A 16,286-nucleotide genomic window follows, 5' to 3' on the forward strand; every position below is an offset into this window, starting at 1 on the left:
CGCTGTTTATCTCTTGACTCAGCAGCAGCGAACCATGAGTTATTGTTTGTGACTGTTTTGTTATACATTAACAGTGAAATATTGCTGATATTTTGATAAGCAAGAAAGCTGTACTTTAGTACAATTTAGAGGTACTTGTACTTTACTTGAGTATTACTTGAGTATTACCATGGCATTTTCTATTACTTTATACTTTCACTCCACTACATTTCAGAGGGAAATATTGTACTTTTTCCACTACATTTATTTTTTTAACAGCTATAGTTTCTAGTTAATTTTCAGATCAATATTTTATACATAAAATATATGATCAGTTAAAATGAACTGTTATCTCTACATTTAAAAAATACCCATCTTAAAAATGCCCAGCATAAATAAAATGTTCTTTCCTCTATCACCTACAGATGGCTGAAAAGCAACAGTGAACGGGCAGTAAGGTGTGGGACTACTTCTCCAAAGACGGTGATGTAGTTGTCTGCAACACCTGCAAAGATAAGCCAGGGATCTAGCAAATCCAGTCAAAAGAATACCACCAATTTGTGGTCTCTCCTGAAAAAGAGACCAGCTGAAAAATGAACTATATCGGCCACCATATCGGTAATCGGTGAATTTTCCCCCTCTATAATTGGTATCGTATTGGTCTCAAAAATCCCATATCGGTCAGGCTCTATATCAGATATTACACTTATTCTGCGGCATCTCATGGCAGAATTTAATAAAACGAGGTATAACTGCTCCAGTCCTGCAAATAAACTCTCCCTGAAGCAAGAAGGTCATTCAGTTGCTCCATCATGACAAGGCGGCTGCCTCAAGATAATGTGCATGACGTAGTGGAAGGAAAAGCACAACGATTCTTATTTTTTTTTAGTCTAATTTTTAGAAATATGCTTAAAAGGTGAGAAACATTTCAATGGAAACCCAGCTAGTTACAACTGTGAAAAGCCCATTTGAATATCAACTTCAATATCCAAGGTACACAGTAAAATCTCTAATGCTGAGTGACAATACTTTTAGTGACAATAATTTGCTGTAAGATGCACTCAATTGCACCACTGTTCTTGGACAGTAATTGTGAGATGGGTGGTGTTCCTGTACCTTTGGGACCTTTGATGAGCTTGATCTCCATGACTTTCTCAGAGGCAGATTTTCTCCTCCTGACATAAAGTTTGACCAGTGACCCCGCCTCCTTTAATGCCTCTACAGCTTTACTGTGGGTCACGTCCCTTACGTCCACCTCATTCACTCGCAGAATCACATCATTCACCCTGTGTGGAGCAAAGCAGTTGAGTGTATTCAATGTGGATATACAATAAGTAAAACATTTAATGTAGGGTGGGACTTAATCTATTTAATCTATCAAGAAATGATAGGATCGTGACAAGTAGTTTCTAAATGTTAGGTAGTTGAGAGGAGGGCAGGAGTTGAAAAATACATTCAGGGCTTTGGTGACATCAGCGGAGAATGAAAGTAATTTTAGAGGAGAAGCAAGCAATTACATTTTGATGAGAGATTAAATTGTTTTTTTTTAAATAACTAACAAATTAATCATTCACAATGAGTGACAATTCAATGCACACTGTTTAATGACAGCGCTTGTTGGACAAAAAAAAAAAAGTGACTACAGGTTGTTAAAATAAGTTATCAAAACAAACTTTATTTCAACAGTCTATGCATCGCACAGTCACTAAGTATCCTAAAGCCTTTATGATATAAATTCATTAACTCTCTGACACATACAATTCAATTTACAAATAAAGCAAGCAGCCGGTGGCAGGGCTAGCCTCTTTATACTCTTGTGTGTGCACCGAGCAGTCAGTGTGATGCTATCAGGACCTCAACAGCACTGTTTAATGAGCCTCTGACAGCACTGAGACACTGACTAGAGGGCTCTATCGCTTAGTAACACCACTCCAAAACAGGACAAATCCATTCACACACAATTCAATGCATGAGTAGGAAATCTGTTAGAATGCATGGTCAATACATTTCAACAGAAGCTACAGCAAATACATTTCCAAGTCATTTAAATTGACATTTAAAAAAGTGTTTATTGAAGGGTGTCCTCATTCACATACAGTGGCTCAAAAAAGTATTTGGACAGTTAAACCACTAGGGGTGTAACGATCCATTGATCTGATTCTGAATCAATGCATCAATTAAATAGATAACAATGCAATGTCATCGATTCAACTTGTAAATATCGATTAATATTTTTTTTAAGATACACCTTTATTTTGACACTCTCATGCCAGCCACATCCTTAAGAATGTATGTCAGGGGATACAGCAACATTATTATATTCATCCAGCTTTATAAGCACTAAATACACTTCTCATATGGGACACGACTGTGCACGGGGGAGCCTGAAGTTGCGCTCAACTCTATCTGTGCACGCACGTCAAACTGGCTCCCCTCAAAATACGAGCTCCGGTGACAGGATAGCACAGAGCAGCTCACTTGCACAATAAAATCATGCATCCCTCAATATACTGGTGCATGCCACATATTTGAATTCTACATGATAATTTAAAAGCGCTATGGAGCAAATCATCCATGTCAAACAGCTAGACAGCCCCGACATTCTAAACAGCACTGACGAGGGAAAAAGAAAACACCTGCCATGATTCAGCATCAATTACAAGACTTTTCACATCTACACATCAACACCCGTACTAACATTTATCACAGTACCCTGTAACAGAATTTTTCAATACAACTGTTCAAGTTGCCAAGAAAAAACATGGATAGCACATACTTTACTGTCGGAAACAAGTTGAGGGTATGTAAGTATTTTGGTTTGAAAGACTTGCTTAACTGTTGTAGAGATTACAAAATGTCACTGAAGTGTTTACCTCATTCCACAAGGTAATGAGCTGTCATCAAACAATTAATGATCACTCGTGTGTGTGTGTGACTTTATTTTTATATTATTTATATATCTCTATAATTTTTTTCAACAACTGAAGGACCTTATTTTGTTATGGATGGCCCAATGTGGATAATGGATTTGCACTTTTCAGAGAGCTCAATAAAATACTGAAATTACATTTTGGTTGCATTTGTGAGACAATAAATGTTATTGATATTGTAAACTAGGCACATAACATCGTAATATCGATGGCAGGCCCCTCCATCGAATCGAAATTGCATTGCAGCAGACTTTGAGGTATCGCAAACATCGGATCGCTGGCTAAGAGTCAATTTAAGATTGTATCATGATTAAACTTGCGATTTACACCCCTATAAACCATACTTATTAGTATTTGGGGCTCAATTTGGCATCATCTGCATAGGCACTTGCATGTGTCCAGAGCATTTGCTAACTTCCGATCACATGGGATTGTAAAAGTACTGTTTTGTTGAACTATCTAGAGCAGGGGTGTCAAACTCAATTCCAGCCCGGGCCACATCAGCGTTATGCATGCCCTCAAAGGGCCATTGGCACTGGTACGTGATTTGGCACCCATGAAATTACTAATAATATTGCATACTTTGTGCACTGAAATTCACATTTGACCGTAAGCATTGATTTTGAATTTGGGATGCAGATGTAAATTATGATATTAACAGTAGCAACCGTGAAAAAAATGCACACCTAATTTACGGGCAAAATTAAATTCTTCTGACAGAGTTCAGTCAAAACCAGTAACATTATCCTACCATCATTAAAGGAGAGCAGATTTTACACAGAAGGAAAACTATTAGCTTTAAATACTATCTATAGTTTTAACAATTCTATTTGTAATAAGACCACTATGTAAAGCTATGCATGACTCCTTACTACCATAGTAGGTAACTATGGTTTCTCTCTCTCTCTCTCTCTCTCTCTCTCTCTCTCTCTCTCTCTCTCTCTCTCTCTCTCTCTCTCTCTCTCTCTCTCTCTCTCTCTCTCTCTCTCTCTCTATATATATATATATATATATATATATATATAAACAAATGCATTTTGTAATAAAAACAGTAGTCTAAATACCAAAGTTGTAATAAAAACAGTAGTCTAAATACCAAAGTTACTACAGTTAGTGTAACTACAATAAATCCATGATACATTTTTGCAAGGTTTGTGAAGTGTGGAATGAGAAACCTTCTAATTGATGTCATGGCACAGTGTTTTCATCTGTTTTCTTTCTCAGTGAGGTTTAAAGTGCCGGGACTGTTTAATATGGTTTTAAACTAGTTTCATCACCAAGACATGGAGTTTTGCAACAAAGAATTCTATCACATTCAAACTGGATTCACGATCCACATTGCACTTCTCACAAGCGCTGTTTATGATGGTCAGCACTGCTGCGTGATCGAGACCAGTCCGCCTTGTGCTCGCGCACCTCTTTCCATTCTGTCATGCTGATAATTGATCAGGGTAACATCTAGCGCTGTTGATAATAATCTGCGCGGTTGTGACCGTTCCACGAGTAAACACACCTGCTCTGCACTCATGCCGCTCTTTCCATTCAGCCGTGCTGATAATTGGTGCGAATAGCGCGGTTTCATTACGCTTTTGGAGAGAGCAAAATGTACTTAAAAAAAATACGGTTAGGATGACAGGGGAAGGCTTATTAATATTCACGAAGAAAGTGCTAACTGATTGGCCAGTGACACGTTCTGTTTATCTGCCAGTTCATCCTACGTTTTTGAAATTATGAAATGGCCACATGAAATGAGGTGGGAGGACGGATTCGGCCCACAGGCCTTGAATTTGACACCTGTGATCTTAGAGTATGTAAAAATAAAAGTTTCAGCCTTACCGTAATCTCCCGTCCTGAGCAGCAGCACCCCCTGGGATGACTTTGGTGATGAAAATGCTAGGGTCTTCACCAATGTGTGGGTTATCTGTGCCACCAGCGATACTGAAGCCCAGGCCTGAATTACCCTACACAGAGAGAAGAGCTGCACTCAAACTTATGGGAATTCAAAACATCAACAGCCAAATGCATCAGTTACTGGGCTATTTTAGTCTTAAACCTGTAACCAGTGGTTGGGCCACTTTATCCCCTTTTCTCCCCAATTTTGGCATGCCGAAGTCCCACTTGCTCTCTCTAAAACCTCGTGTTGGTGCTGTTACTCGCCTCAATCCGGGTGGCGGAGTACGAATCTCAGTTGCTGAGACAGTCAGCACACAATTCATATCACGTGCCTTGCTGAGCGTGTTACCACAGAAAATTAGTGAGTGTGGAGGCTCAAGCTATTCACCATGGCATCCACACACAACTCACCACATGCCCCACCGAGAGCGAGAATAACGATAATGCGATCATGACGGATGTAACTCTACCCACCCTAGCAACGGGGTCAGTTGGTTGCTTAAAAAGCCTGGCTGGAGGCACTCAACACACCCTGGATTCGAACTCACGACTTCAGTGGTGGTAGTCAGTGTCTTTGCTCGCTGAACTACTAAGGCACCAGTTCTTACGGGCTTATCCAATATGTCCAATATGCACAAGTTTTGTGCGCATGCTTGTTTATATTTTGACATCAAAAGCAGAAAATAACCAAATGATACAGAAGTCTCATGTAAATGTGGTTTTCTTGCAATGTCTGATTTTTGAATAAAAGGACTTTTGGTAATAATCAGTGTACTGGTGTGGATGTAAACATGCTCAATCACAGCAGTTGTTATGTAGTATCATTATAATTTTATATTTAGATTTTATTGATCAGTTATTCCAGCCCTACACTTACAAAAACAAAAGAATATAATTAGTTCTCTAATAATTAATATTATTCTTCTAATAATAATTTACTCAGTAAAAAATAAAAAATAAATTGTTGTCTTGACTTACACTTAGGAGCGTGGATGCAGCATCATTCAAACTCAATAGTTTTCAGTTACCAATGCCATTGTAGAAATGTACTATTCACAGTCAGCTATGAGTTCTATGGGTGAAAATGTCCAATAACACAGCAGTTGCTGTGATTATGCGATGCCCCTTTCCATGTAGAATAAAACAGCTTTTATAAGGTTACTGATATGACTGTAGTGTCATGTGATGTGGTCATGATTTTATTCATATATTTCAAAATTAAAAAAATTTTAAATCAGGAAACTAAACCTTTTTTAGTCTGAAAACTAAGGGTGGGTTGCACCAATAAGGATTACATTAAGAAGAGTTTAGAGCTAATCAAAGATTTGTTGATCTAGGATTAATTTTAATTAGAGTTGCACCACTTACATTTAAACAAGGATTAACAAATCAGTGATTAAAATGTTAACTTGTGATTAAATCTTTCACTTTCACTTTTGTCCGCCATGATGGATTAAACAGTGTAACAAAATAATAACACTATTTTATTTTATTTTCGAGTGAGAACATAAAATTGTCTCTGCGAAAAAGAAACTCGTGCGGGTAAAATAATTTTTTTTTTTTACAGTGGTTAATACCCGCTTCCTAGACATATCAGCGGCACAAAAGGCAGATCAAATATAAGCAAGCAAATGTCGCAGCCACGCATAAGTTCAAATTTTACAAGCCATGAGAAGAATTTGATATCTCAATTAATGGAGCAGAATGGGACCATAATCGAAGACAAGAGGACAGATAATGTTACCGTAAGAAAAAAAGAAGAGGCGTAGGTCCAACTAAGCACCAGCTTTAACGAGTCTGCGGGTATCGAGGACAAGCAAGACGTGATGAACTTAAAAGTCTGTTGGAAAAACTTAAAAGCGAAAAAAGATGCTGTCCAGGAGAGGAGAGACACTTTTCTCATGGGAGCAGGTCACCAGCAAGCGAAATGGATCCGTTGTCTCAAAAAATCATCCAGATCATCCCGCAACAAATATCTCCCTTATCTAACCCATTTGATGATGATGCCATTGTGGACCAGCCAGACCCACCAACACCAACCTACAAAAGTATGTTCAATTAGGAAACGGCAAATAGTTTAGTCATTGTTGGCTTGATAAAGCCAAGATCTTTTTATAAAACATGTTTCTTTATCTTTTAGATACAAATAATGGAGATGTAGCATCTGTTTCTTGCGTGCACGCCACAAATGTACATGCCAGCGAGCCGATACCATGTGCTCACACCACCACTACTAAATGTGTCAGCGAAGGAGATGCTCAGCATCCAGGGCCCTCGAATAGCAAAATGCCAAAAACCGACTTACACGAATATCATTTTGAATTACTACAATTGGAGGAGGTTACCCCATGTGACTCTACCCTCGCTAGCAACCGGACCAATTTGGTTGCTTAGGAGGCCTGGCTGGAATCACTCAGCATGCCCTGGGTTCTAACTCCCAACTCCAGGTGTGGTAGTCAGCGTCAATACTCCCTGAGCTACCCAGGCCCTGTTCAAATTGTTTTTAATGAAATCTAGAGAAATGGATGAAAACAGTCTAATTTAAAATTACAAGTAAGAGTGTTCAAACTATATTTTGTTATTTGTGCAAAGGAAGGATATTCAAGCAACTCTTTTGAATTAATATTATTGAATTTTCAATCAATATTAATAATAAATTGTATTGAAAGTATATTGCAGTGCATTGATATGTACTTAGTTTCTCTCTCTCTCGTGTTCACATATTTGACATCTTTTAATGCCACATAACACAAATTATGCAGTAAAATGGTTCTCAATTAGAGTTCTCCGGACAGCATTTCCATTTGCAATAGCAGCACTGCACTCCTGCTGTGCATCCTCTCGGTCCCCATTTGGTTGATCTTCTTCAGACTCCGTAGTAGCTCATCTCCAAGTCTTTTCCCAAAGTTGTATAATACAGCACCTGCAACAGTGACCGTCAGTGTTGTCTCAAGCTTTGTTTGAAGCCCATACTGCATGCAAGGAAACCTTTTTTTCCAAACACTATCTCCACAAGACCTCTTGCTGCAATGTGGCAGGAGTTGTAGCGTTTCTCAGCTGGTGTTATAGGGTTCAAGAGGGGGATCTTCAGGTAGGCACGACAGAGGTAGCCATTATCGCCTACCAGGTGACCCTGGAATGCATGGCTTTCAAGCAAAGTACACAGATGTCTATTGTCAAAGAGCCTGTCATGTGTTGATCCTGGCCATCGAGCCACAATGTTGGTGATTTAGCCCTTCTCATCACACACTACTTGAACAATGATGGAACAGTAGCCCTTCCTGTTGCAAAACAACTCTCCATTTTCTCCACCAGGGTTCTGAATCCGAATGTGGGTGCAGTCAATCGCTCCTATAACTCCAGGAAAACCAGCTCTTGTAGAAAATCCAGCCGTTGTTCCGCCTGTCGGTGCAAATCTTTTATACTGATTTTTCAGACTTGCAATTGCCCCTGATACCCTTCCAACAATTCTGCTCTCAGTTGATTTATGTACTCCAGAAAGGTCCCCATCCACCATCTGGAAACAACCAGTGGCATAAAAGCGCAAGGCTATCAGAAGCTGGAGCAATGGTAGTACAGCTGCATTTTTTTCTTTTAATATAATTACAGATTCCTTGTTGAATCTATACCTCTTTGAAAATTCCTCATTGTCATAAAACTCAACAGCGTTCAGTCTGTCCTATATTTTTCTTCGAGGCACTCTTTCATTGTCCCCAGTCAACCAAAAATGTTTTGCTATTTTCTATATTTAAACCTCCTCAGCTGCAAGTTAAAAGTTAATCCATAACTGAATTTTAAATCTGAGTTTAAAGTAATGGAGCAATAGGATTAAAGTTAATCTAGATTTACTGTGCAATTTAAATCAGGATTAAAATGATGATTTAAATTTAAAAGGTTCTAGACTCAAGACGGTGCCGAGTATGGCTGCTGCGTTGCAAGCTCCGACACAACACTATAGTGTTTTGTTTGTTTTGTTTACAATTCTTATGTTTTTTGTACTGGATGTTGTCTGCCTTGTTGTCTACAACAGACAAACACTTTTGGACATTGGTTCAGCAATTACACACCACAAACCGGACTTCAAATTCCTCAATGCCGACCCGCTGTTTACAAACACGCCAGCCGAACCCTTTGTCTGGGCTGCCCGGCCGCTGAAACGCAGGAGGAAAAGGGGAAACAGAGCCGGCGTTCTCATCAGAGTAAGACGCCGCGCAAATCGACCCCCGCTACCCAGTATTCTACTGGCAAATGTTCAGTCTCTGGATAACAAGCTCTGCGAGCTGAAAGCGCGGATCTCTTTCCAACGAGAGACGAGGGACTGCTGCATTATCTGCCAAACAGAAACTTGGGTGTCTGCTGAGATTCCAGATTCAGCCATTTAACCTGCGGGGTTCTCCGTGCACGGAGCGGACAGAGCGAAAGACCTCTCAGGTAAAAGCAGATGTGGTGGTGTATGTTTTATGATCAACAAATCCTGGTGTGATCAGAGGAACGTACATTCTATCAAGTCTTTCTGCTCTCCTGATCTGGAATTTCTCATGCTTCTGTGTCAACCATTCTGGCTACCGAGGGAATTCACAGCGGTCATTATCACAGCTGTGTACATCCCGCCACAAGCCGACACAGACCGGGCACTCAAGGAACTGTATGGGATTACAAGCAAGCAGGAAACCGCGCACCCTGAGGCCACGTTCATTGTGACCAGGGACTTTAATAAAGCCAGTTTCAAAATCAGTCGCACCAAAATACCACCAACATATTAGTTTTAACACACGAGGGGACCGGGTTTTGGACCATTGCTACTCTCCCTTCTAGGACGGCTACAAATCCCTCCCCCACCCACCATTTGGCAAATCGGACCACTCTTCCATTCTGCTTCTGCCCACTTACAGGCAGAAACTGAAACTAGAAGCACCAACCCTCAGAGCGATCCAGTGCTGGTTGGACCAATCAGACTCTATGCTACAAGACTGTTTTGATCACGCAGACTGGGAGATGTTCCGGTCTGCCTCTGATGACAACATCGAGCTTTACGCTGATAGCGTAACGTGTTTCATCAGAAAGTGTGTAGAGGACGTCGTTCCGACCAGAACAATACGGATCTATCCGAACCAGAAATCTTGGATTAACAGCGATGTTCGCGCGGCACTTGATGTGCGGACCTCTGCTTTTAATTCCGGGAACACGGAGGAGCATAAACAAGCCAGTTATGCCCTCCGAATCAGATCAGCAAAACGTCAGTACAGGAACAAGATTGAAGGACAGTTTAACACCACCAACTCTAGAAGCATGTGGCAGGGAATTAACATCATCACGGACTTTAAAGGGAATAAAAACTCCGCCGTGAACACCGCTGCCTCTCTCCCGGATGAGCTAAATACTTTTTATGCTCCTTTTGAGGGAAATAACACCGCCCTCGCGGAGAGAGCTCTCGCGACCAAAGCTACAGAGGTTAGTTCACTCTCTGTCTCTGTAGCGGATGTAACCCGATCCTTCCGACGGGTGAATATCCACAAAGCCGCGGGTCCAGACGGCATTCCTGGCCGTGTCTTCAGAGCGTGCGCGAACCAACTGGCTGGTGTTTTTACAGACATTTTCAACCTTTCCCTCTCTTTGTCTGTAGTCCCAACATGCTTTAAAACATCCACCATTGTGCCTGTTCCAAAGCAATCCAAAATAACTTGCTTAAATGACTTGCGTCCTGTTGCTCTGACCCCCATCATCAGCAAATGCTTTGAGAGACTAATCAGAGATTACATCTGCTCTGTGCTGCCTTCCTCACTTGACCCATTGCAGTTTGCTTACCGCAACAACCGCTTCACTGATGATGCCATTGCATCTACAATACACACTGCTCTCTCCCACCTGGAAAAAAAGAACACTTATGTGAGAATGCTGTTTGTAGACTACAGCTCAGCATTCAACACCATAGTGCCCTCCAAGCTTGATGAGAAACTCCGGGCTCTGGGCTTAAACAGCTCGCTGTGCAGCTGGATCCTGGACTTCCTGTCAAGCAGACGCCAGGTGGTTAGAATAGGCAGCAACATCTCCTCATCACCTCAACGCTGGAGCCCCGCAAGGCTGTGTTCTCAGCCCACTCCTGTATTCCCTGTACACACATGACTGTGTGGCAACACACAGCTCCAATGCCATCATGAAGTTTGCTGATTATACTACGGTGGTAGGTCTGATCACTGACAATGATGAAACAGCCTACAGAGAGGAGGTGCACACTCTGACACACTGGTGTCAGGAGCACAACCTCTCCCTCAACGTCAGTAAGACAAAGGATCTTGTGGTGGACTTCAGGAGAAGAGACAGAGAACACAGTCCCATCACCATCAATGGAGCACCAGTGGAGAGAGTCAGCAGCTTCAAGTTCCTGGGTGTCCACATCACTGAGGAACTCACATGGTCCATCCACACTGAAGCTGTTGTGAAGAAGGCTCATCAGCGCCTCTTCTTCCTGAGACGGCTGAGGAAGTTTGGAATGAACCGCCACATACTCACACGGTTCTACACCTGCACTGTAGAGAGCATCCTGACTGGCTGCATCTCCGCCTGGTACAGCAATAGCACAGCCCACAACCGCAAAGCCCTGCAAAGGGTGGTGCGAACTGCCAGACACATCATCGGAGGTGAGCTTCCCTCCCTCCAGGACATATATACCAGGCGGTGTGTGAAAAAAGCTCGGAGGACCATCAGAGACTCCAGCTGCCCGAGCCATGCGCTGTTCTCACTGCTACCATCAGGCAGGCGGTATCGCAGCATCAGGACCCACACCAGCCGACTACATGACAGCTTCTTCCCCCAAGCAATCAGACTTTTGAACTCTTGATCTCCCACGATCAAAATACATCAGCACTGCACTTTATTACTCTTATATCTCACACCGGACTGTCATAAATTATATTATTATTATATTATATTCTCTCTTAACAACTTACTATCAACCGACAGCCTGAATGTCAATACAGTACAATATAACCTACTGTACAATCTATATATACTACTATATATACTTTTTTTTATTGTATGTGTATTCTATAGTGTGTATTGTATACTGTACATTGTATGTTATTATTTGTATATTGTGTTGTGTGTAATTATGTGTATATTAGATTTTAAATTGTGTTGTAAATCTGATGTTTATTGTAAACTGGTATATGTCTTTATCACTGTAACGACTACTATGTTGCTCGGAACTGCACCCAAGAATTTCACACACTATTGCACTTGTGTATATGGTTGTGTGACAATAAAAGTGATTTGATTTGATTTGATTTGAACCCATGATAATTTTTAAACAAGGTTTCAAGTTTGGTGCAACAGAATTATTAGATAAACCTTGATTTAATCTCAGTTTAGGGTTAATCCTTATTGGTGAAACCCACCCCATGTGTGCATAGCAGAAACTTTTTTGATAAAGTCCTAATATAATTTAAATTCATTTCTGCCTTTTACAGTGCCCACTCAAAACATTTTTACAAGGGAATACTTTAATACACTGCTAAGTGTAGATTACTAAGTGGATTTTCATGCAAGAAACATTAACATTAAGCAATGATAGAACGTGGACTATATAAACACCTTTCAGTGTTCAGTTGTGGATTTAGACAACAAATTGTCTGTTATTGTGCTTAAGAAGCAGGCTTTAAGTTGCACTGATGACAGCTTGTAGAGTGGCATTGTTTATTTATACAGAGTTAATAAATGTGCAATACAGTGCAGCGTTGAATTGGGTCACAAAAAAAGCTGATGAGAAATGGGAGGGGGGTGGCCTTAGGCAGAGTAGGGGATAAAGTCTTGACTGTGGAATAAGGGTCAACCGATTATCAGCCTGGCCGGATCCGATATTCATACTTTTTCTAATTAGCTCTTTTACCTGTAAGGCGGGATTTCCTATCTACATCCATTGACCATTGGCTGCAGTTAGGAGTTCTAATTTCTCCCATTCATTTTTAATAGAAGTGGCCCATCTCTGCTAAATAGTCTCTGGTGCAACTTCAAGGTAAAAGTGCTTCACGTGTACTATAAGCAAATGTCTTATTCACTATGCACTGCATGTACAATTGGTTTGATTCAGTATTTTTTGAGTAAATGCGATTGCTAACGTGGACATGCCATCCATGGTTGCTGGACTACTGTGTGTACTGTTATTTCCTTCTTCCTAATATATTAACAATTTCTTCATGTGCAAATAAATTACACAAATTTGATGACTAAACAGAAATCAGAAGAAACTGCTGTCTACCATTTAAAATACAATATTCATTTTTTAGATTATTTTTTACAAAATTAAAGTTTTGTGTGAAATTGAGTAAATATAGTGCTAAATAAGAGTTTATAATTTTTTCTAAGCAATTTTATGTTTGCTATTTACCATATTAAACTGTTATATATCGGAATTGTATTATATATCGGAACCCTGCTCTCTGGATATCGGCATCGGCCATTAAAAAAACCATATCGGTTGACCACTAGTTAATTCATAACATTCTGTGATGAGCTGTTTAGTTGTTAAAAATTTCCATTTTTTACTGCAAATGTATATCGGCCCCAAATATCGGTTATCGGTCTCCTTGATTCCAAATAATCGTCATCGGTTTCGGCCCTGAAAAAAAAAAATATCGGTCAACCCCTACTGTGGAAGGCAAGATGGTGCTCTTTTTTTCCCTCACTGTTAACTTTGCAGAGATAGGATGAATTAGGTAGGCTGTGCGTTTCTTGTGCTTTCTTAACCACTGATGGCTCTGACACATTGCATTTTAATTCACATGCTCTGAGTGCTGTATGTAAGTGGAGACATTACAGAGTTAAGTATTTAAGGCTTTTGCTGTGTAGCTGCTGTATGGCTGCCGAGATGTACGTGCAACCAAAGTCAAACTGTTCGCAGGGGAAATGAAACAAAAAAAAAAAAAAACAGATGGAATGAAGATGCATCAGCACACTGCTCAGCTCTAATATGCTGTTAACTGCCCTGAACTTCATGCATGCAATATGGAAATTGTCTTTAAAGTTCACATCCACTTTCTCTGTAAATTAAGGCATTGTTTGATTTACTGTACCTGTTCATCCCCCGACCAATTAGCCAGACCTATTAAACATGCCTGTAGATTACACTGTTCTAGCATGATAATATAGACCATAGTCAGGGTAGACTACACATTTAATTTGACGCAAAGGAAAATTAAGCTGTGAGGGATTATGCCGTTCTGTTTTAAGTATTTCATACAGCATCCTAAAATTTTAATCAACTTTTTATTTTTTTTTTATTTTTTTTTTATTCTTGAACAAGAACAAAATCCTTCATGTGACTTTTGGCTGTACAGTGATTAGATTCACTGTTTTGGACTGCCACTTCTATGCACCGTGCGGACGTGTGGTATGTGCGATACCTGTGCTGTATCCTAACTTCTTGTCCGGTGTGCAATTCCCTTTAAGGTCCTAGGACATGTCTAATTTTCACAACACATATTTTCCAGAGTTTTTTTCCACTGGAAATGTTTTGGAGATATAGTGTATATATTTTGTCAGCTGAACGATCCACACCAAAGAATACAACAGTGGAATATACTGAAATGACTGAACTTCTATCCCTCACAGGCACGTTTTCATTCAACATGATATAAAACAGCATCTACCCTGATCAAAATCTATAATAGACAGAGGAAGAGGTCTATAGGAATTCTGGAGACTTCAGAGAGCAAAGGCAAAGAGCAGCACTGGACAGTCCACTCACCCGTTCCAGTGAAATCTCCTCATATTCAAAGTCAGCCTCTGTGCCGTTAACCTATAAAACAAAACAAGATGTCAGACACAATGTGCATATTTATATATTCATCAATTCATCATATGCACTATAAATGTATAGTTCAAGTCATGGATGAGTTTGGTAGGCATTGCTGACTTTTGGGTAACTGCAGATAGCTTTGCTGTAGCTTTCTTTATGTATAGTATGTGCACACTGTGGCCATTATAAGTCTCTAAATCAGCTTTAATTATAGAGACTGTCTGGTGATGCATGTTCTCTTAAACACTAACAAGCTGCACTATGATCAAAATATTGAAATATTTTGCAATACAAATAAAATCTATTGTTTTTATACATATCAAATTTAAATCAATATTTTTATACACTTCCATCCTTTTTAATTTGATTATGCTATTCGCAATGCTTCATGGGATTGTAGTTCGTCCCCTCATTAAAGACCTTAAGTACACAATCTTGTACCTTTATCTTCTTGTCCTAATTTCAAACACTTTTTGATTCAAATCAAAGTTTATAATGCTGTGATACTGTGGTTCATGGCTTAGTACACTTTTATGAAGGATTTTGTAAAATCACTGTGGGAAAAAAATTAAGAGAAAAATACTTCCAGAACAATAACGGCTGAAAAAGTGGCCAGGCACTGTTGTATTGTATTGATATAGCATCAATATGTCAATGGCTGGACGAGTGTGTGAGTATGATTACAGTTAAAATTGTGAATGTGTGTGAGACTGAGGAGCACACTGAGGCAGAGGGTCATTAAATTAAATCAGTAGCACAGTCAGACTAACGGCAGTCACTGAAAACACAAGAATAAACCCATTATGCTGCCCCTGAAAAGCTAATGATGAGCAGCTGAGCCTTGTTGCCCACAAACACAAGCAAACACAGCTAAAACTCTTCATGCGCCCCATCAGAACATAGTTACAAATGACAATATTAATCTTGATGATTGTCCCAGGGAAATGTGACTTCACTACTATATGATTATCATTTATACTACTTTCTAAAATAATGTGTAGATTAGCTATAAAAAGACAGAAATTAGCTTTTATAAAAGCTTTTCACCATTTCGAATCAAAAGCACAGATTAGGGATATTTTGTCAAAGACTGTTCTGTGTAGTGGATTGTATTGTCAAAGAGTGTATTGTTCATTTATAAAATGGAAATGTTCCAGTCTGGGTGCTGATTGGTCCATACAGCTAAATAGCATAATGTCTGAATGAAACTGGATCCTTAATATATATATATATATATATATATATATATATATATATATATATATATATATATTTTTTTTTTTTTTTTAATTTAGTAACCATTTAATAAAAGCAATATGGCACTCGAGGTAATACTATGTTGTGAACATAGGCACAGCTCACAATATTTAATATTCACAATAAAGCACATCCTCTTATACCTTATTTATTTTGTACCTTATCACTTAAATAAAAACCTGATAAGAAAAGAGCTGCAGTAAAGCTGTTTAAGGCGGAAAAATTAACAATACCAGTGAATCACCATGCATTTTGCCCATTCCATTCAAAAATGAAGTTTTCTGTTCTGAGCTTTGCCAAACATAGATATGACAAGAAGGCTGTGACATATTACATTTTGTGTAATGTTTAGGAGACACTGGCACTTTCCCAAAACATTTGTTTGCTAATGGAAAAGAGACAGCATAGTTTAAATGTACATCATTCTGTGATCC

The 16,286-nt window shown here is 39.5% G+C and overlaps 1 protein-coding gene across 23 annotated transcripts in view; it reads right to left on the bottom strand.

Moving 5' to 3' along the window:
- Positions 1–16,286, bottom strand: part of LOC127441476 (discs large homolog 1-like protein) — a 151,817-nt gene that overhangs the window by 42,826 nt on the left and 92,705 nt on the right. For all 23 annotated transcript variants that reach the window (XM_051698948.1, XM_051698946.1, XM_051698953.1 and 20 more), the window contains 3 exons: positions 14,545–14,595; positions 4,746–4,870; positions 1,096–1,265 (listed from right to left, as the gene is read on the bottom strand). In XM_051698948.1, the coding sequence (XP_051554908.1) occupies positions 1,096–1,265; positions 4,746–4,870; positions 14,545–14,595 (346 nt within the window). The remainder of the gene's footprint in view (positions 1–1,095; positions 1,266–4,745; positions 4,871–14,544; positions 14,596–16,286) is intronic.

Source organism: Myxocyprinus asiaticus, chromosome 5, assembly GCF_019703515.2.
Source record: "Myxocyprinus asiaticus isolate MX2 ecotype Aquarium Trade chromosome 5, UBuf_Myxa_2, whole genome shotgun sequence".
Taxonomy (NCBI): domain Eukaryota; kingdom Metazoa; phylum Chordata; class Actinopteri; order Cypriniformes; family Catostomidae; genus Myxocyprinus; species Myxocyprinus asiaticus.